At 36.8% G+C, this 22,695-nt stretch overlaps 1 protein-coding gene across 1 annotated transcript in view; it reads right to left on the bottom strand.

Annotated features, from left to right (window-relative positions):
- Positions 1-19,408, bottom strand: part of ATP11B (ATPase phospholipid transporting 11B (putative)) — a 50,087-nt gene extending 30,679 nt beyond the window's left edge. Inside the window, exons 1-17 of the mRNA XM_025895377.2 lie at positions 19,390-19,408; positions 18,464-18,553; positions 15,269-15,349; positions 10,976-11,083; positions 10,676-10,804; positions 10,465-10,568; positions 9,223-9,270; positions 6,717-6,781; positions 6,072-6,153; positions 4,989-5,139; positions 3,178-3,375; positions 2,749-2,907; positions 2,286-2,458; positions 1,819-1,887; positions 794-867; positions 605-708; positions 278-459 (exon numbers count right to left, since the gene is read on the bottom strand). Coding sequence (XP_025751162.1) covers positions 278-459; positions 605-708; positions 794-867; positions 1,819-1,887; positions 2,286-2,458; positions 2,749-2,907; positions 3,178-3,375; positions 4,989-5,139; positions 6,072-6,153; positions 6,717-6,781; positions 9,223-9,270; positions 10,465-10,568; positions 10,676-10,804; positions 10,976-11,083; positions 15,269-15,346 — 1,724 coding nt within the window. The 5' untranslated portion in view covers positions 15,347-15,349; positions 18,464-18,553; positions 19,390-19,408. The remainder of the gene's footprint in view (positions 1-277; positions 460-604; positions 709-793; positions 868-1,818; positions 1,888-2,285; positions 2,459-2,748; positions 2,908-3,177; positions 3,376-4,988; positions 5,140-6,071; positions 6,154-6,716; positions 6,782-9,222; positions 9,271-10,464; positions 10,569-10,675; positions 10,805-10,975; positions 11,084-15,268; positions 15,350-18,463; positions 18,554-19,389) is intronic.
- Between the last annotated feature and the right edge of the window lie 3,287 nt (positions 19,409-22,695).

Genomic DNA, 22,695 nt, shown 5'->3' with positions numbered 1-22,695 from the left:
AAAAATTTGTCATAAGCATACCTTGATTTAAATTATTTACTGCAACTATTCCATTTCACATACAGGAAATCTCTCCTGATGAAACATTGTTATTAAGCCAAAATCACTTGGTACAACTTGTGTTTGGAATGCTCAATCCAAAGAGTGGTAAACATACTAAACAAGAATAGCACAAAACTTTTGATCACAGTGGGAGAGTTTTTCACACATTATATTTCAGGAGTAAATCCTAAACTCGCTGGGATTGACTGTAGTTAGCAGTAGCTCCATTGCATACTTGTCTTCTACTCCCGTAGCCCCAAGTAATTCCAGATCCCTTTCTATGAAGTTGAACACATCTGCTAATCTTTCCTCCCGTTGTTGTAAGGCAGTCCTGGCCTCATGAAGGCGTTTGCCAATTTCTTGATACTCCTCAGGTGTGAATCTTCTGTAGGCTACGCACAAAGTTCTTAGTCCTTTCTGTGAGAAAATAAAAGACTACATTCAGAGTAGACAAGATTCTGATCTAACAAGAAGGTGTCACCTGTAATTTGTTCACTTCAAGCTACAGAATTTATCCCAGATGAATTTTCTTCTGATCAGCTGGGCAAGCACATACACTTACCAAAGCAAATTCATCCACATGTATCCTTGTTTTGTCTATTTCTCCACTCTTACTACGAGGAAGAATGGAAGATTCTGCTCCTTTTGTGAATAAAAGCTTTTCCCCTACAAAGTAAAATAGAACAGAAATTAAGAATAATGTCATTTAACAAGTTCTCAGCTGCAGCTTTTACATTTTCTGATGACCTACCTGAGGGACTCTCCACAATGACACTCATTCGTCTGCGATTTGGATCAAACTCCAACACATGAAGCAATTTGTACCTGTATTTTGTGTTTTAATAAAAGAGGGAAGGGCAAGCAAACATTTTAGAAATAATTTTCCAAAGACAATTACTTATAAGCAGACTCTTACACCACAGACCTTTCCTCAACGTGTCATTTTAAACTCTAAAAGCAATGCTACCACTGATGAACAACAATCACTGCTATTAGTCATTGTGCAATTCATTGCTTTTCATCACTTTATGTATACTTTATTCCATTTTGTAAGAATAAAAGGCTCTACCAATAGGAATAGTTTCCTGAATACTAACTTGATACCTGGAGATTACAAGAAGCTCCTATTTCTTTATCCTTCTGTCATTATTTCAAGTGTAACTTTGAAAACTACATTCTGTTTCTAACATTTGTAAACAATTCACACTGTCAAAAAACAGTGTGTGGGCCCTGATAACTGGACTAGTTTTTTATGTTACCACTAGTGCAGAAAATAAATTTTAGACATTTAACTTTGAAGTACTGCCAACTGACACAGATAAAATGGGTAAAAGGAGTTATGACATACTGCAGATACACAGTTATCAATAACATTTCTACTCATTTTGTGAAAGTTTGAAATATATAATTAGATTATGCACAGATGAGAGTGATTCTGGAAACTTCTAGAGTTGAAAGCAAAAACTCTAGGACTTGAATAAGCAGTTCAGTTTTCCAGCTCTACTACAGTCTCAACCTTTGAGGAATGGGAAAAGATACAAACTGTTACAACACACACCTACACAGAGTAACTCACAAAATTCTTGCATCTCAGCTACTATTGGTAAGGAATAAGATGCAAGCTGTCTTGAAGACATCAAGGGAAAAGCATTAAATAGAGCACGCTGTGGAAAGGCAAGGTTTGCTTATGAACAGAGAGGATTAAGAAGAGAACTTTACATTAATCATCACTACTGTTCTGCCCTTCAAAATAAACAAGGAATAAAAAAAAAATACCTCTCTGGTTTTCCAAGGCTTTTTACTTCCATACTGTCTCCACTAATTCCAGTAAATACTACTCCAACCCTAAAAGGAAAAGTAAATAGACATTTAATTTCCACTTTAGACAAAATGCCTATTGATGTAGGAAGGGGAAGGTGGCAGATAAGAAAAAGAGAGATTCTTATACCCCATTACTGTTCTCTACTTCTAGAGAAAATTAAGAATGCTCACTTTCTGCAGTATTTTATTTGCAACACATTCTGACCACTATGATTTCCCAAGGATATCCATAAATATTTTAAATGATGACAGGACCCCTAGGGTTTTGTGTATTTTATATTTCCATGTTTTCCCAGTGAGCTGACAGTGCCAGGCCCTGGGCTTTACAAACATCCCGAGCAATTTTTACGGCTGCTTTCAGCCTGGACTGCCTGCCCCAGGAAGCAATTCCTGTGTTAGGCACTTGTGGCAGCACAGCTCACCGGCTTGCAGCTTCAACTAAAGCTTTCTCATCTGGTGAAGAAGCATAATACTCCAACGGGGACGTTATTCCATTGGCATGCCAGGGACCGTCAGCACCATCTGTCTGATCTGCATTGATCTGCACTGTATGACAAAGACAAACTGCCTTCAAGAACAGTTCTTCCTCTTTCACCTGTAAGACAGAAAAATCTTGGTTTTTAACATTTATGTAACAACCCAGTTTTGAATGCACTCAAAAAAAAAATGTTTTTACTTAAAAATCTGCCAAATATTTCATGTTAAATAATCTCATCTCAACATGTTTAATAAATATTATTTGTTCAGTAGCACTTAATAGCTTCAAACTATTCAGAAATTCTGATTTATGTTGGGTTTCATGACAGTGGTGCAAGAATATTTCTCTGAAATAAAAACCACTTTCTATCTAGGATGACTAATGGTGGGAAAATCAAAGTCTCTTACCAAACCATGCCTATTTCCATCTGGAGAATCTTCAGAAAATCCTTCTGGAGTTAGTTTACCATTGACCTCTTGGTACTTTATGCCATTAATGGAGCACTCCCGAAACTGCATCTCATTTTCAGTTAATGTACCAGTTTTGTCTGTAAACACATACTCTACCTTTTGTAAAATAAAAACAAAAAAACCAGACTTGGAATTGCATATACTTGTTAGAGGAAAAAAAATAAAATAATCTCAACTCACACTTTCTACTACACATGTTGTTTTGATCATGTAAGAATTTTAGCTTTTGCCATCACATGTCTAAATCTTATTTTAAAATTAATCAAAGCACAACCAATAAAAAGCCTGCAGTAATGAATTTTAATATTAAAAACTAGGTAGAAAATAGGTTAAAAAAAAAAAGAAACTATGTATTTTTTACTCTACCTGTCCCAATTCCTCATTGAGGTCTGAAGTATTTACTTGCGCTCTCTGATTTGTTTCTTCATGATAGAGGTCAAGATCCCAGCCAATAAAAAAAGATCCAAGAAATTTTTGCATCTCGACAGTCACATAGAGTGAAATAGGTATAATAAAATTGTAAAGTACCAGAAAGGCCAGAAAATCCGAAATAAATCTCAGGATCTAGAAGAGAAAAATTAAAAATGTGAAGATTACGACAGTCATCAGGTGAAACACAGTGACTTAATTGTGTTTCAATATGCATGAGGAATGACAAATTGAGAGAGCCAGAGAAGACCAAGTCCCACATCCACGAGAGAGAGACAACACACCCAGAGACAACGCAGGCATTCCCAGGTTGCCCCAGTAACACGCCTTCAGACTGATGCAAAAAGTCTGCCTTAAGCTATGACTGGATGTTTGACTTCTCAAGTTCATTAATCTTTGTCTATCTACTGAATCTGTCAGGAGGGCTGCCAATTAATATTAACTGTCAGGGTGATTCTATTTTCAAAGAGGGTCTGAAAAAAGTAATGTGTTCCCCATTCCAAACAGCATGACTCATTTAGGCTTATCTAAGGAACCATAAATTGTGAAGGCAAACAACTGATATTCCATGCTGTCAGAGGAATCTGCAAGGACTCTGTGTTGTTTTAGGACAGCAGAGAGACAAGAGGGCTCCTGTCTGCTGGCATTCCCCAGTGAGGTGGGTGATCTGGACTACATGACAAGGGACCATGTGGATTTCCATGGCACAGACTTCGTTTATGCCTCTTCAAATCACTGTGTTCAACACTTACAATTGAGGCAAATGCCTCCATAACAAGATAGAAACTTCTCTTTATTAGGTATGAAAATTTTAACAAACTCTGAAATGCAACACTACAGCCTCTCTGAAGTTTGTTTTTCATTTGGACAAACTCACTATCTGAATTGTACTTTGCGAAGACTCTTAACCCACCCTTGAATATTGAGCAAGGGAGATTAGAGATGAGAAAAAACACACCATCTCTTTCAACTCTACCAGATACTGGCGTAGAAGAACATTTTAAATAAACGGTAGATAAAAGTAGTGAACAGTTTGCAAAGCTAAATAATGTCTGTTCTTCCCAATTAGGGAGTGTTGCTATAATTACTCCACAGCTATTCTACCTTGCATAGCCAAAACTTCTACTTAAGCTTCTGAACTGCTTTGGACAAAGGTACACTCATAGAGAAATCAAAAATTATGCAGAAAGCAGAAAAATACAGAGTGATTAGAAAAAGAGATACTTCTCAGAATTGCAGATTTCAGGAATACTCCAAAGTATCCCTCCAACCTCTACAGAAAGTGAGAAGGGCAAGCAGGAGCTTGAGCAAAATTACAGCCTTGCAAAATTGCCTGAACCATCTCAACATCACAAAACGTACAAAATTCCTGAACTGTGAAATTACTGTAATAGGACACACAAAACAGCCATCCTCCTCCTCTTTTCATTTATGGAATGACAAAAGACACCCTAAAGAACAGTAACAAGAGCACAGAACATCAGAAATATGCCCTAACAAAGCCCAAAATTTTCAAAAAGCTTGGTCTTTCCATAAAGGAAAAAAAAGTCCAACCAGTAACAGAGCAGAGATATTCCTACACCATAGTGAGGCTACATAGGACCAACACTCTCAAAACCACTGAGAGAACAGCACAGAGACTTGGATCATGTGATACACCTATATCCAAGAACAGAGACATAATAAATAATACATTCAGTATCTTAATTGAGTATTCCCCAGATATGCAACTGGGTAAACTACATTACCTTACTGCTATTTCTTTCGTGCTCTGTTTTTTCATTGTACCAGGGTTCATCCCATTTCTCTTCAGCTTGCCATGCATACTTTAAAATAGTGCTCAGAATGGCTTCAAAGAGGAGGATTATTAGATAAATAATCAAAAAGGAATTCATGGACCTATAAAGAAGCAAAAAAAAGAAAAGCAGTTTCAGTTTATTTTACTCAATCTGTTGACACACTGTGGTTACAAGAATTAACTTACTGGACAGCACTTTAAAAAACATACCCTGTGCTTGACATGGATATAAATTTTCTATGTGACAAGCAAGTAACAGAATAGAAAAGAAATCCTACACCTTACTAAGATAAAATCTCTATATGGCAATATGAGGACTAGATTAAGGTGCAAGAACATCCCAACAGCTGACTTGTGTCGCACCTGCTGTCCAAGATTTTGGGGGCTGACTTATCCTTCTCTTCTTCCTTGAGTTTCTAGCAAGGCTGTGAAGGCAGTACAACCAACCACACTGGAAACCCAAGGCTGCACCTTTTCCTTCAGTTAAAAGAGCACTGCCATGTGCACCTGACTATTTAACCCAGGCCATGCTACACCAGGATACAGTCACATCTGTCTCTACATTCTGTCACATCAGACAGACCATCTTTCCACCCCTTGCTTTGATGACTGAACGTTCACACTCCAGTTCTGTCTGTATGCAGCTATAGAAGAATAATCAATCCCACGCTTGCCTAAGAATTCCAGGAGGCTCTCTCAGAGTTTTAGTAACTGCAATAAAGGCAACATAAATCAGAACTTTTCCCTTTAAAGTAAATCATAAAATTCAACATACAAATCTCTACTATAGTAACACCTATCCTGTAACCTTGAGCAAGCTTGGGTATTTCCACTTCATACACAACTAAAGAATCAATAAAGGATGAAATATTAAGAAATTAATTTTATCTTTACAGCTTCCTACCAAAGTTAAGGCAATCAACACACTCTTCCCTTGCCTAAAACCCAGTGAACCCAACAGGGTTTTAAAGTTACAGAGGAAAAACTAAATTAAAGCTCTATGAATAAGAGAGATATCAGAAAATAAACATACTTTTCTACTGCTGACCGTTTCTGAGATTTACTCTTGTAATTTAATGCCATCTTTGTCTCCATACCTGTATACACTGCAACACCTGGGAAGGAAGGGGGGGAAAGAGTTATAATTTACTTTCTGTATGTATAATTTGCAGAACTTTTCATTTTGAGAGACACAGGATAAAATCAAAAGGTGGTATTACTTTTGTGTTTACTTCAGTATGGTGATGAGACAGTATTTTGTAGGTATTTGCAATATTCTGCTATAGTAAAACAGTACTACTGAAGTAATTTTAACACCTACTTTAACACTGTTCATTATTATGACTGTACTGCTCAATATGTATTTTATGGAAATCAGAATGGTAAATCTCAGGAGAAAGTCTTGAACAATGGGTAGCAGTAAGAACAGTCATTTATCCACTGAAGTTAAGTTATTCCTTTATCAAACCACTTCAAATATTTTCACAGAACGGAGCTGGAACTTTATATCCTTAGAGATTCTTCAGTATAATATCATTACTTTCATCTATAATCATATCCCCTCAGGTAACAGGCAGCAAGGTTATTACAATTTCTTCAGTGCAAGTAGAATTAAAGCACAGTTCATAATCATGCTTTAAGAAGAGAATACTCTTTAAATATTTAGATGTCTACAAACCAAATATTTCTTTAGTGTTTTTTAATCTTGCTCCACGAAGTAAGAGACTTTCAGGCCCAAGAGGTCTAAAAAGAAATAGAAATATCAGCATTTAAAAATTAGTTGTTCTGTATTCTGTAAAACCAATGAAATCCAGTCTCCTATGCAAAGCTGTCCTATATTCCCTATGAACTCCCAATGCAGCAACTTCAACCCCATCCTCATTTAGGTCCATCTTCAATCATCTTACACGACTCACCCACACATCTCTACAGAGCTCTCTGTTTCATTTCATGTCTCCTTTGGACACTGCCATACTCTCCCACCACTGTTACATATCCCATAATTACTGATTGAGTTAAATATTCCAAATGGCTGGTTCAGAGAGACCTGCAAGTTACTCAGGAAGCAAGCAGGCAAAAAGCCAGTTGGGCTCACAGTACACCAGGAATGCTATTTTTAGGTTTGGCTAACTACCCATCTTACTTCTACCCCTCTGACAAACTGAAATGATCTAGAAAGTTGAAAATTTTTCATACCAAACAGAGACAAACAAGTAGATGGTCACACCACCACCACAGCAGTGCAAATTTTGCTTCCTAACACAGGAGTAAAAATTTCATAAATATTTTTTTCCTCACATCTATCACAACGCAATAATACATTCATTTCTTTAGCTAAGTTAACTCCAAACAGGGCTGGGACAATAAAGGTCTAATTGGAAACAAGGTCAATTTAAGGTTAGAGTCATATGTTCTACTCCAGCAGTTGTATCACCTTTAGAAACTATCAGCAGGGTTGGTGTGAAATTAAAAAAAAAATGCATTTTTGCCAGTGTTTCAAATGAAAGCAGAAATTTAACAACTGCAGTGGACAGGTTGACATACCAGGTATAAGCAAAAGAAGTAAAGTTCATATGCTAAGTGCTGGCACACAAGCCCTTGGGTTTGCCTTACTTTCCCTTTAGCTTTGCCACAAGCAGTCCGTGATCACTATTACATAAACAAAGCTCTTATACCTGAAGTTCCTTTGAAAGCATAACCTGGAGTTACTCAAAAAAAACCCCAAAAGCCAAATTCACAATCCACCTCCCACAGTTAAACATTTAACTTAATTAATTTAACTTAAATGTTACAGCAAATGTGACAGTTACCATCACAAATACCATGTGCACCAATTATACACAGATTACGGTGGGTTCTTTAAATTACACATACATATGTTAATGTTTTAGGTTAGACTCAAACTTCAACTGAAGAATTGAACTAAAAGGGACTAAATGCTCGAGCATTTAAACTTTTCATATAAGAAACATAATTTGTATTTCTGGATCCAAGTTTGTAAAACCAGTCTGACAAACCCAAAATAAAAAAGCTGAATCATTGCAATACAGTCTAGACAAGTTTATCTTTGAGAGACAGAAGATATATCTTTGCTAGAAGTCAGAACTTGCAATTTTTTTTCCACCCTCCCTTTAAACTGGCTCTGTTTTATGTTGTCAAATTATTTTGATAGATTATCCCAAAGCTGAACCTCTCAATCTTGAGAGTAATGGATCTTGAAAAGCTCAAAGTGAAGTATCACATAAAGTGACCTTAGAAAACAGCTGAGTGGGGTATTGGGGATGGTATGGGTGGTGTTTTTTCGGGGGGTGGTCAAGGGCACTGGACTTGTGGCCAAGTGACCTGCCTTCTACACCCCCATATTTCTTGCAAATACCATTTACAGATCCTTGATTCACTCTGAACTCCAGGTCACTCCTATCTAAAATTGACAAACGTTTGCAAACCTCAAAGGAGTCTCTCAGACTGAGACTTTCAGTCCTTCAGACTGAAGCACACATTACATGGAAAACAGCTCAAGCAGAAATTTCACAAAAAAAAAAAAGTGTAATAGATAATATTTTGGACTTTAGAAGAGAGAAAGAATCGTAACAGATTTACCTGTTTCTATGACAAATACACATCATAACACAGCACTTCACCTCTTCAGAAGAGGTGACAAGGTTTTTTGAAAGCGCGACTATTCACAACCCACATGATAAAATAATTAAATAACTTAAATGCTATCTATTCCTGAAAATCTGGCCATTTCTTGTGAGTGAGTTCTGTGTCTTTATTTCAAACCATGATCTTTCTCACTCCTGTTCTTCCTATTTTCCCTCCTGGTAAACAGGATCTGCTGTAGTTTACATAACACACCACTGGAAATTGTTTCAGATCAATAAATGCTTTAATTAACAACTAGCAACAAAGCTACCAGCTGATTACCAGAGCCTAAAAATTACCCATTTCGGAGCAGCCAAGCCTTTCAGAACCATTATATTACATCTGAAAAACTGGGTAGTAATGAACTTTCTTTCACTAATTTTCTCTCTTCTCCATCTGAAGTATTCAGCTATAACTGACAACTTTCAGTAAAAATACCCCTCCCTTTTACATATTCAACAGTAACTCTTATTTGTGATGGTTTTGACTTTAACCACCTTCATGTGTTCTAAATAACCATCTTAGAAAATTTGACTCACCGTACTATTTCTTCAGCTTGTTGACTTACAGTTATTCTTCCAACAAATCTAAGAGAGATGGGAACATTTTAGAAATATCTGCATAAAGACTCAAAAATGTAAAAAGTCTGTATTTACAAAAATGTCTTTAATGGTTCACAAGTACAAAATGGAACAATATGGAAACACTGGCACTAATTTTACAAGAGACATTTAACAACAGAAACATCCGTCAAAAGAACAGTCATCTGAGAAAGCCTATTAGGTTTCATTAACAACCACAAAAGATTATATTTCTACTCACTTAAAACAGATTGTGACTTTTTGATGATTCAGTAAGAAATAATTCCTCAACAAATGTAAGTTAGCATATTACCAAACAGAAATAGTATTTTTTCTTTCACTAAAACAAATCTAATCTGCATTTAAAATCTGACGTTTGCATATTTAGCATGACCTCAGCTACAAACAGGGACATAAACTTCCATAGCAATTGTACCTTAATTTGCTAAATATCAAATATCTGAACTGCTGCTCAAACTGAGTATCTTAGTTTTAATGAATTTAATATTTCTCAAAGATCCCAAAGTTTACTGAAGAACAGCTGTGACACTTGGATTTTAAAAACTACTACTTAATAGCTACCATTTTCCACTATACAATTCAGAAGAAACTTGGATGGGAATATAACTTTTGCTCCCCATGATGTCTACGACATTGATTGCTGATGTTAAAGAACACTCAGACATCCCTGTTTTTAATCTAAGGTTTTACTGTTGAAGAATGGAGTTCAGATCTTGAGCACATGCAAAATAAACATGGTCAACACATATCTTTGGAATTAACATAAGCTTACAACAATTTGCTATGATTTGAGGTAATTTCACTTTAAAATATACTATATAGTACTGAAATCTCCTGGCAGAACCTTACACAACTCATTCTCCAAACTGGTCATATTCATAGGACATTTAATTTTTTTAAATCTGGAAACAAGTTTCCTGGTTAGAACGGAAATGTACATAATTAAAATACAAAAGATAAATAAAAACTATAATTTTTGGTTTAATACTGAAATACTAAAACTTGCCACTTGCAGCTTTCAGTAAGTACATATGTATAAACACAAGCTAATTATTAAAACCTAAAATTCAAGCATGTGTCTGAAGCTATTTTAATTGCAGCAAGACGGATAGCATTCATAATATTAAACACCTCATTTTGAGGTGTTTAATTTCAAAATATTTACTACTAAAGTGATACCTGTACAGATCTGCTTCTGGTTGCTGACATTCTATAACAGCTACCAGTTTGTCCAGGTTGGCAACAGACTGCAGCACTGCTGTTTCTGGGACCGCAACGTGTGTCTGTAAAACAGTGCCCCTTAAGTTAACCAGGCAGCAGGGGGGGTATTTCAACAGGCTGAACTAAAAATGGCATCCCAAATTAACTGTTTCACAGAAGTAACCCCGACCTTAAGATTGGTCTCTCCATCCAAACTTGCAGTGGTGACATGGCATGAACCGTCCACTCGATCAGACGACAGAAGCACCAGGTCAACAGGAAAAGTCTCATCTTTGGCTACTCTGACAATGTCCCCCACCTAATGAAGTGAACACAAATGAGAAATACACAAAGGGAGTTTGAAAAGAGCAGAATTCATTTCAGCACTGTTACCTAACCATGATCAAACAGGTCACAATGATTAGTAATGAAACAAGAGCTGTACTTATGTGATAGAAACACAATTTTCAGTTTGCCCTTAACCACATACCCGAATGTTTTTAGATCTAGTTTTCACAAGGCCACCACTTCGAACAACATAAACTGGAGCACCGTTGACTTCATTGTCTGCTTTATGTCGTAGCCAATCCTCATAACCCTGTGGAAAACACACAGAAATTTACTTTTCAAGCAATAAACCTAAAAAGCTTACTAAATATCTTCTAAGCAAATGCGCTTCAAATTACTTCCTGCATAATCTTAATATAGTAACTAATTTCTCTTGAGTTTCTACTAGAGCTGTTACTCAAGAACCTGGGAAACCTCTTAATTTTCACCCAAGGGAACAAGTGAATGCACATAAAGTAGCAAAAGTGGTGAAGAAACTTAACAATTCCATATTCTCTGAAAATAAACAGGCAGTGATATTTTCTGCAGATCAGATGACCAAGTACTCATTAAATCGTTGATCTGTATGGATTATTATACCACAAATCTGGGAAGAGTCAGTCCCCAGGGTCCTTTATGGATTCCTTTTTTTTAAAGAAGTAACAGACTGAAATTACTTCCTCAAGTCATACCAGACAGCACTTTTTATACTTACTGTCATAGCCTATGCATGAAATCTTAAGATTTCCTAATTTTGCGTGACATGCTGTTGACACATCAGCTCTGTATAGCAAGAGAAGATGACTGAGAAGGTTTTAATTCTTTTTGAGTCCTAATGGAACAGTTTGCAGCAACTGAGCTTTTAACTGATAAATTAAGCAGTTTTTCTTTAATTGATATTCTGCACCTCTTCAAGCACCCTTTATCCCATGCACACAAATGTGCAAACATTCCTGATCATGAATCCAGGTATATTATCCCCATCTTATTTTCCTGAAGTATTTATACATTGCTTATTTAATCTAATAGCATTAGATCATAATATCATAATAATCTCTAATCCCCAAATCTAGGTACTGTTTGGAAAGCCCCACAAGCAGTGCAAGAAATGGATCAATCTATGGATCAACTGCCTCCTACATCCTGGCAAAACTCCTGCAACTCATTTGCAATAACAGAAAGATTTCCTAAAATGCTTTTCTGTAGGTATAAAATTTGTGAAAGAGTTAAAAACACTTCCTTGTAAGTCTGCAGACAGAAGGAGGGAGCTGTATGAAACAGTAGGCATAATCCCAACTCATCCTACAAACATTATATGAATGTAATAATACAAAGAGTATTAATGCAGATGCAGTTGGAGAGTTCTGCAGTTGACTGTAGTCTGTAGGGAAGTTATATGATGAATTTTGTATGTTAAAAGTACAGTTTTGCAGCTCTACCTTCATGTACCTCCACTGTTACTAGCACAAATGAATAAGGACAGCACAACTGCACTGCCTGGGTTTGAAAAGAAAGGGGAGAGGAAACAGGGAAAAGAAAAGAAGCTTTATATGCCAAATGCTTAAAAATAAATAATTAAGAAGTGTGTAGTAATAGCAGCCACACACAGACATTCTGGGAAATCAGAATCCTAAAGCTCCTAAGTAAGACTCTTTTCAGAATCCTTCCTAATCAATATTAAAAAGCAAGAGTCAGTACCTACAGCTCCTTGTTAAAGGTGACTGACAGAAGAAAACAAAGGTTTAACTAAAATCCAGTAACCTTGGGACATTTGTCTCATAGACCTGAACAGCTGAGCAATATGGGCATTTGGCAACGAACTGAAATTTACCTTCTTTAGAAAGTACAGATTTCAGCACTTTCCCCATCTGACATCTACTGCCTACAACCCAAGGGTGACACCTCACACCAGGGAATTCTTAAGAGCCAACTTAATGTGGTCAGTTCAAATTCCCCCAAAATTTACCTACTGTGGCATTTTTGAGAGTTCCTTATCCTCACTTGCAACTATTGGAAAAATACTGTGACAAAGAGAGATGCAACAGGAACACAGGGAATGTTGTTTAATTGCGTGAAGAGAAACGAAGATTAAAATCCCTCAATTAAATTATATTCTTAAGTCCTGTTTAAATAATTGCATCAATGTAATTGAGAAACAGCCTGCATTTTATATGACCAGGGTTTTCATTCTCAGTATAGGTCTATAATTATTCAAAACCTTCAAAGTTCATAATTTAACTGACAGTCAAGTAAACATCTCTGTTCAGTCAGCTAAATACCTATAACTTATTGAAATGGACTAAGTTTCCTAAAGCTCCTTGGGAAATACCTTTATTTTATTGTGTTTTGGTTTGTTTTTTTCACTTTTTATTTTTATTTGTTTGCCAATTTTGGACTCCTCTGAGGATTGTATATAGACCTTCACAGGCACAAGGAGGAAAGTGCTCTGGCTAACAGGACAGATAAAATGACACAGCATGAGTTGCACCACTTTGCAGTCTAGTATGTCCTTCTTCTGACCTAGGTGCAATTACACTTCTAAGAAAAAGTTCTGTCTCCTTTGCTGAGTTTAAAATCAAGCTGAGTTCTGAGGTTTGCTAGAGGTTCCACATTAACTGGACTTCTGGAAGCAGGGGAGAGTTCTTCCACCCACTGCTAAGCTTCTTAAACCTGCATATGGTTAATGCTTCTATTTTTCACCTTCATCTTTTGAGAGAATATTAAATCATAGTTTAACATCTATCCTAATGTAACTTTGTACAGAACTGGTGCCCCACAGTTTTCAAAAAGGGGTTTCTTTCCTTAAAATCTGCTTCCTGTGAGAGAAAATGGGAGCTGATTTTAAGCCAATACTGAGCATTTTCCCCTCTTCATTCCAACAGAAGGTTTGTCTTTCTTCCCTATCTGAAGGCAGCCTGTTGGAAATAGCACACTTAATTGTCCTTCCAAGGTAACAGCTTGTGAATATTTTTTGCCTTCTTTGCAGCATGTAGGATAAATGTGAGAGTCCACTAGATCAGCTTAGGTGGTTCCAGTAGTCCTTGCAGAGATATTGAGACAGCCAGGAAATCTCCTGGTGCTTTGCAAGTCATGAATGATTTCAAGTTTCTCCAGAAGGAATGACAGAATCTCTATTCTTTGCAATTGATAAGATGCTTAAATTTCCCAATATAAGATTGGACATCTGGAACCAAGGTGGTGTTAGATTATTTTGGCCTATTTTAGACTTACACAAGTCCAATTCTTCCTGGAAAAAAATGATCTAATATTTATAACTCTGTTTCATAATCTCTTTTAGTTCACACACCTTTAAGGGATATTATCCATTGCCTACTTATGATTCTAGCTCTTGAATATGCGATTTTCTTGGGGGGGTGATGGTAAAAACTGCAATTGAATAGGATTAGGGCACTCTACATACAGAAATTGCACAGTAACAAGATGAAATGTTAGTCCAAATATTACTCCAGCATGAAGAACCCCTCTGCCCCATTCTACCCAGTTGAAAGCTAGAACTATTTTTACTTTTGCCCTATTTCTGGGTGCCTTTGGGTGTTATTGGCACAGAAGGCAAATTGAAATTCCAGTTGTAGCTCTGTAACAGTCTCCTGCTTATTTTTCAGTTGCTAGACTGCATCTCTTCCCCAGACAGCACTGTCAAACCCCTTGAAGGGGATAGTTCCTGAAAATAACCTCCCTGCAGAAGAGATTATAATTTCTATTCACATCACCTCTTTATTTATGAGCTCGTTTCTTTCTCCTCTTGCTTTAAGGGTTTAGAAAAAACATAAGATTTTTTTTTCTTTTTCTTCTATTTCTACATTCTCTTCACCGGGACTCTAGGTCTCAAAATGGTGCTTGAACAAGATTTCTGTTAAACTCAGATTTTTCTTATTTCAGGTGCTATAAAGCACTTCAAAATGTTTTATGCAATCAAAGAAGAAGAAAAGAAAACCAGAAGCTTTCTAAATTGGAGCTTTTACCTGGTTCAGGATTACATTTAATACCTACTTTACACCATGAAACGTACTCCTTGGGGCCAAACTTGCCTTTTAACTACTGACAAACATGGGCTGCACCACTGCTCCATCCACCCAAGCTCCTTTCTCAGTGTGTGATGTGGGAGGACTGGTTTGACATGCAGTGAGGTGTGCCAAAGGAATAAGCAAGGAGCTTTCAGAAAAGGTCTTATAACAAGTGACATGTAATGTTTAGACAAAAATGCTGCCTGACATCATTCACTGTCCATTTAAGGGTGCTGCAGTGAGTCACTGAGCGCTCGACAACTAACCAAATGCTGAAGCTCAAGCATCTAAAAAGAAACATTAAATACAAAATCCTTTCTAAAAATTACACTGGTTTACGTATTTTTAGTATCTAAGCATTTTCTTGGTCAGACTTTGTTAAGTAACTTTACCCTCAAAAGACTTCATGCCACAAGGTTTTTCCCCTTTACCTGTTTTATGGCTGTCACAGTTATGACAAAGAATAATGGCAATCCACTGGTAATAGGACTGGTAGGGGTATCTATCATGAGCTAAAAGGGAAGAAAATATGAACATTAGCTCAAATTTTATTTTTACCATTGTACTTTCAAAAAAAAAAAAGCCAACAGAAAACCACCCTAATAAAGTAAGATGACAACAAGATGATACTTTTCCAAGTATCTCATTATAAACTGTGAGTGTTTTTACTGCATTTCCTGCAATATTTCTGGAGCAAAACTCAGTTTCTGACACCTAAATAATACATGTCAATAATGATGCAAACAAAAGGTTCTAGGTAACAGTCACATTTATAATGCATGTGACAATTTTAAGAGTCCTTAGTAAAAGGAAGATATACTTCCATTCTACAGAGATGAATTTGGAAGTATATTACAAAGGAAAGAAATCTACATTTCGTGATGCTGTTTCAACATTCTATACAATCTACTGCTTACCAGCAATGTAGAGTATAACATCATCCACTTTAGAAGTGAAAACAAAGTTAAAAACAGTAATTTCCAATGGTTTAGATATTAGAGAACATTTTCTTTTTCAGACTGCACCTTTCCAGTTCCCCCAAGTTAACATGCAGTTTTTACAATCTGTGCTATTGTTGCTGGCATGCCAAAAGTGCAGTGTACACACTAAGATTCTGTATGTGGGGGGATGTTAGTGCTTCTCCTCTGCTGCAGGAAAAAAACAACACGGTCAAGTGCTGCAAAGAAAATATACACAGGAACTATTCAAAACCACAGACACTGATTGGATCCACTTTACCTGAGACCTATGGCATTGCTTTGGGAATCATTAAAGAAGAAAAAACAAAATCATACATGAAGTTTACTCTCTTAAGAGCCAAGAGCCTCACAGAGAAAACAGATTATGCCACCTTACAACGCATGCATGAGTTTATTTCTTTTGCCATTGAAACAGACAATTTATAGAACACAATAAAAATGAGACATAGCCTGCAATATTGTTCTTCAACTGTAGCATTGCAATTTCATCTTGGCAGCATGTTGTCCAAGAAGACCCATGCCAAAAGCACCTGATTTAGGTGATATAGATGACATTTCTGCCATCTATACTCTCTCACTCTTTCTCAAGAGAGGCTTATATATGAAAATGAAGCAGGTTTTGTGCTGGTGGAATTGCCATGGCAGCCTGCTCCCTTTGCCTCTTTCACCAGAACACCATGGTCCTTTGCCTGCCACACAGCTGGACACACATCCACACACACCTGGTGTCACCAAAATGCAGTCTGTCACCATGTTTTGGGCATGCACGTGTGTGGTGAACAACGTGGACTGTACTGTACTGCAAGGTTAAATCCCACACTGAGACTTTGCCCCAGCTCTGCCATCCCCAGTGGAACAAGGTGGTAATGACAGATTCTGCATCTTGGTCACATGAGATTCGTATGACAGGGAATATACCATGGTGATCAACTTTAAAAAGGCACCTTTGCCTTATATAAAAAAAAAATAAATTAGATATTAATGAACTTCCAAATGGGATTTGAATAAAAACATTCTAACAAATGAACAAAAACTACTGCAGCTTTTCTCCTGTTCTACTTCCAAGAATGCAGGCACATAGACAAGACATTTCCCATAAACATGAGGGCATCCACTTGCTACAAAGACAACAGGATTACACTCAGAATAGAAGTTATGCCTTTAGATCTCTATTTGTTCATGGACATCACATTTAGATATTACTGAACTCAACAGTTTGAAAGAAATGTGACACAAAATTGAACTAAAGGGGTAAATCTGCTTTTATTTCTTTTTAATGCAATGCTGGTTGTAGTTACTTTAAGTAACATTAATGTACTATCTCCAGCATGTCTCCATGTTCCTCAAGCTACAATATGTTAAACAGCATGAAACATCACAACAGGAATGACATAGTCAATATTCTTAACTAGGAAAATGCGATGGACAACACATTCTGTTAGACAAAGTTAGAACAGTATGACTTTAGTGACTCCCAACACAGGAATTTTCAGGCTAGAAAGGTCATTCTTTCTAAATGTGAAAGAACATGATCAAGGGACGCAGGAGGCAATGGATTTAAAACCACAGAACTGGCCCAGTACTGACATCTTGTACAATCACAGACAAATTTTATGAACTCCTCACTATCCCTGTTTTTTGTCAAATGAGGTGCCATATTTTTCAGATGCATACTATTAAATGTTGGTTAATCACTGTGGAGGACTGCACACATTCAAAGCATTCTATTTTATAATGATAGAAAAGTTTGTGTACCCCAAAATCTTGTCTCTACCTCAGATATTAATTTGTCTTTCAAAAGTTACTATTTCTTCCTTAGACTCTTTCTCCTTTCAGCTGCTAAGCCTACAATAGCTCCACAGAATTCAGGTACGATTACAGAGCTGGGGGTGCAAAGATTACCAAAAATGTACACACTGTCATAATATACTCGTGGATGATCTTCATTAAAAGAAGAACAAAAAAGCTACAAAAGCCACAGCAGTATTTCAGACCTGTGCTGTAACAATAACAGCATTAACTGACATCTTCAAAACTGACAAACTGTCAACCCAAACTGTAACACCTGTGGGTTCATTTTATCTGAACAAATTGAATGTCAGGATCTTAGAACTGTGTCACAATAGTCTGTTGATTTACAAAAGCGAGATTCCACCTACCCTGGGAATATACACTAATCTCTGCTCAGCTCAAGAGCAAGCACACTGCCCAGTTTGGTGCCAGTGAACCTGAATGTCTGCGTTTCTGCACACAAATGTCCAAGAAGCACTTAAAAACACAGAGTAAAACTCCTGGTTTATTCAAACACCACCAACGCCCACAAAAATAAGAAGCCTATTTGGAATTTCGTTACAACCTTACGAGATTTAAAATTGTATTTTGAGGCAATTGAGTCCCTCTGCTGTCAGTGCAATGGGCTTTAAAACTGCACACTTAAATACATTGGCATTCATAAAGATAAAACCTAAGAATAACACTTAAATTTGGACATAATTGTTTTTAAAGTGATGTTCTTTTCCCAGAGAAACTGGAAATGTGTTCTTTTTATAGGCAGAATATGTAAGTAGAGAAGTTAAATTCACAGAACAAAAATCAGTGGCAGATTTACAACATAAACTGCAATTTCCTGAGTATTATTCAACTTACCTGAACCAAAAATATAATGAGAAAATAAAAGTTGGCTACTCTTCTGAACTGCTCAAATAAGTTTTTTGGAACAAAATTCCACACTGTATACTGAAGGGAAAAAAAGAGAGAGAAGAATAATTATGACACACTGAACAATTTTTCAATGAAATTCAGTTCCAATCCCATTAATGTCTGTTAAGCTAAATCTTTTCATTCTCCATCTCCCCTCCCCCAAACCTTCTCCTGGTCTTGGTCTTCTCCCACACAGAGCTGCTGTATCCAATTTTTGTTGGTTTTTTCTCCTTCTGTTTCAAGTACAGCTAGCAGGGAAGCAGAGGTAGCAACTGCATTGCCAGTACAGGCCATGTTTTAAATGTTCTCCTACCCACTGGGACAGGGGCAGCTGGAGTCATTTGGCTGTTTGCATCCTGGGTAGCAGGGAAGAAATTTAATTCTTGCAGCTGTAACATTCTCTCCAACACCACAGCGACAAGGCACATCCCACCAGCAGCTCCACTGATTTCAATCCAAGAACACACTAGGAGGGAATCTGCAACTGCAGTCCACTGATTTATTTTATATAGAGTATTAGCTTTCAATTTGGCTACTTTAAAAACCCTCACAACTAGCTTCACCCTTCCTTTTAAGTAGTTTGGTGCATCACATTCAGACATGACCAGCACTGGTTTAAAACCTACTTTCCTTCAGAAATTCTGACCAACAGGCTTAATTGCTCTGTACTTTAACAGGCTTTGAGGAAAGAAGGATGAGAGGAGAAAAACCACATAGGAAGCAACCTTGCTTTTCCCTCAAAAAAGTTTAGAGTTTGTTTCATTTTGAATATTGTATATGCACCACTGGACATCATACACACCTGCACATTTACCAAACAACTTTTTAAGTAACATATCAAGTGGTTTTCCCACAAGAAACTGATTCCTTACCTTGGATGATATGATTCTGTTGTCTGCAAACTTCTGAGGAACATAATGGCCATGCTGGGGAAAACGATTTGCTATATAAATAGTTCTTGTATCGCTTTGATGTGGTGGGTCAAAACCCTAAAACATAAAATAAAAAAGGTGATTGAGAAAGGTTGTTAATAACTGCTGTTTTCTAAAACTGTTAACTTTGTGCTGAAAAATGATATACAGATATCAAGCAGCAGTTTCAGAATAGTGGCTCTTGAATAGTAAAGAAAATAAATGTACAAAATTGAAGTCTGTTTTGTCCATAGAATTTTCAAAAATTGGGAAAAAACTCTCCCTCAATTCTGAGGTTGTGTACTCATTCTGAAAAATAAAATTAAAAAAAATCTTTTCTCAAGGACAGAGATGCAAACTTGAAACCCTGTGAAACTTAAAAAAGAAATAGAAATGAAGATGAAAATATAATTAAATTACAAAACCTCACAGTTGTGCTCATAAAACCGATTATTGAAAAAAATAAAAGGTCAAAACAAACAAGTTATACTAGTATGCTGTGATAACTGGATTTTGAAAAGATTCTCACCAGCTAAAAACCAAAAGCATACGCATCTGACTAGACAATACTGTTTTTCCAAACAGGTTTTATCTCCAAGAAGTAACAATTTGTCAAATCTCAAATGTGATTTCCTGTCACAACCACCAATTCATCCAACAACTCTGAGTCATCCACGTCATCCCACTGAGGAAAAGGCCTTCAGTGCTGAGGAGGCTGGAGAAGAAGTAGGAGCCACAGCTGAAGCACTGAGAACCCACTGGACAACACCCAGAGGACTGGAACATGAGCCACAAGGGATCCTAAAAACATGACTTATAACGCAAGGCTGAACAATCTAAAAGGCAAAGAGCAAACAAATTAGAGTCATTTAGCCTAGAGGAGAGGAAACTTGGGATATCCTAGCAAATCTTCTGATTTATAAAAGACTGTTCCATTGAGAAAATAGGTAATTTAAAGGACAAAGAACAGAAGCAAGTAGGCTTAAGCTGCAGGTAAGAAAACTTAGTCTGGATATTGGTAACCAAACCAAAATTCCTTTCTTATGGAAAGGAAGAATTAAAAACCAAAATAAGTCATGTGGGAAGGTTGTAATGTCTCTGTAACACAAGGGCTTGTATCTAGGTCATTCAAGTCTATCTTTAATAGAGCCTTTCCTGGGGCTACATGACTCACCAGAACTCTTCCTAGCAATAATTTTTTGACCTGGACAAGCAGGTGATGCCAAAAGACAACAAACAACACAATAAAACAGTAATAATTCAGACAACAGGCCAAGAAAACTACTAAAATAAAAAGAGAAAAGCTCTAAGACATGAAATAAACAGTGAAATTAAATCTGGAACTGTTAATTGTTCAATCAGGAATCAATGACTGTCTGTGAGGTGCTGAATTTCAGCGCCAACACCACCCACATTCCTAATCTTAGAATTGACTTTGCACTGTGTCCACAATCTCCTTGTTCTTTGATGCCATGTGCAAGGACAACTGGTGGAACAGCCAGGAAGGGCATTACCAATTCCATTACTGCAGGTGAGGAAACGACATTTGCAGTTGTGTTGCTTCACATGTGAAACCAGGCTCAGACCCTGAATGATGTCAAATAAAAACTGACACTTCACAGAACTCCAGAAGAAGATACTTCTGTACCAGTAACTACAGATGATAAACAGTGAGCACAATGAGTGACACAAAAAGTGGTTGGTATAACCCATCAAGAATTTTCTTTAATCCATGAATATCTCTAACACAGGGCATTAGGTCTGTTCACATCCAGGATGGCGTTATTTTAAAGTAACGTAATAATAAAAAGAATCCTCTCAAACATACAAATTTTTGTGTTTGACATCATTACCAGAGAAACCTTCTGCATCAGAAAGAAAGAGGTCCAGAAAAAAGAAGGGAGAAAGAAAGGAAGGGGAATTTTTCAAAGAGATTTGAAGGAGAACAAACTTTAGATGACAAGCAGTGGAAGGCTGGTCTAGTCACAAGCTCCAGGGTGAAAACTTGTTTAAAGATAAGAGTGGAGCAGTGAGACAAAAAGTAGATAGGGGAAAGGACAGGAGAAAATACATAGGATGCCAAAAGCAAAAAGAAAGGAACTGTTCACAGCTTTAAGAAATACAAGCATGAAAGTAAGATGAAAAAAAAAAGTACCTGTTAAATGATGACACAAAATTTAAAAAGAGAACAGTGTTTGCAGCAGAAGCATTTTGGATACCTGACATTAGTGACACATTATTTCTAAATCAATCCAGAAGATGCCACAAATAAAAGGGTTTTGCAAGCAAGAAAAAATGTGCCTAATTAGTAAGACTAGGTACACAGCTCTCTTCTATCTCAGAAAATGTCTGGCACTCACAAAATACCAGACATTCTCACTTTGGAAAGTCATACTCTACAGCCTGAAAAAATTCAAACAGATGTAAAGCAAGGGAAATAAAACCAGAAAAAGCAAAGAAAACAAGTGGTAGTCTTCTTTCTGACAGTGAAAAATGCTAATCTCCATGCCACTTGCTGAAAGTTATTAAAAGATAAATAAAAGATTTCAGAGCGACTACAGTATCACTGAATTTTTTATATGCCCTTTTTAGGCAACTATCTGAGCACCTGAAAGTTGATGAGTTTGATGACATTTTTATTATGAAGAGTAAAGACCTCTGTACAATTCCAGCCTCACTGTACAAGCACTTCTATCAGAGAAGAATACATCTGCTGAAGCAGACTCAACTGATTAAAAGAAATCTATTTTCCAAATCAGAATCTCTGGCCATACAATTTTACAGGTGCAGATGTGCAGTTAAAACAGCTTAAAATTGCAGTCTTTACACATTTAATTCCATTTTGTTGACATTTGCCACAGAGAAAGCTCAGAAGTTGAGCAGTCAGCAGATCACAAAGCACACCCAAGGCAGGCTGGGGACAAAAACCCTTCAGTTGTCAGAGCTGTGGTTGGAAAAGGACATCCCTGACAACCTTAGTGACTTGACTGTAGTCACAGCAGGAAATAAGTGTCAGAGCTGGGAACAAAACCCAGATTTCTTAAATTTTATGACTGTAACTTCTAAAGATCATTTGAAATTACCCAGCATCCCTGTCATCTCATAATTAGCCAGACCACAACCAAGTAGATCTGCCAGAGAAATTTTCATTACACATCTCTCCAAGGAAAATTCTGCACAGACAATGAACTTAATTTTCAAGAACTGAAATGTCTTTAACACTTCTCAAACTATGGGACTGGTCATTGAGCCTGCTCCTGACACAAA

Source organism: Manacus vitellinus, unplaced genomic scaffold (assembly GCF_001715985.3).
Source record: "Manacus vitellinus isolate BGI_N305 unplaced genomic scaffold, ASM171598v3 scaffold_29_pilon, whole genome shotgun sequence".
Taxonomy (NCBI): Eukaryota; Metazoa; Chordata; class Aves; order Passeriformes; family Pipridae; genus Manacus; species Manacus vitellinus.
The sequence above is the reverse complement of the archived record's forward strand: the minus strand, read 5'-3'. Positions and strand labels throughout refer to the sequence as shown.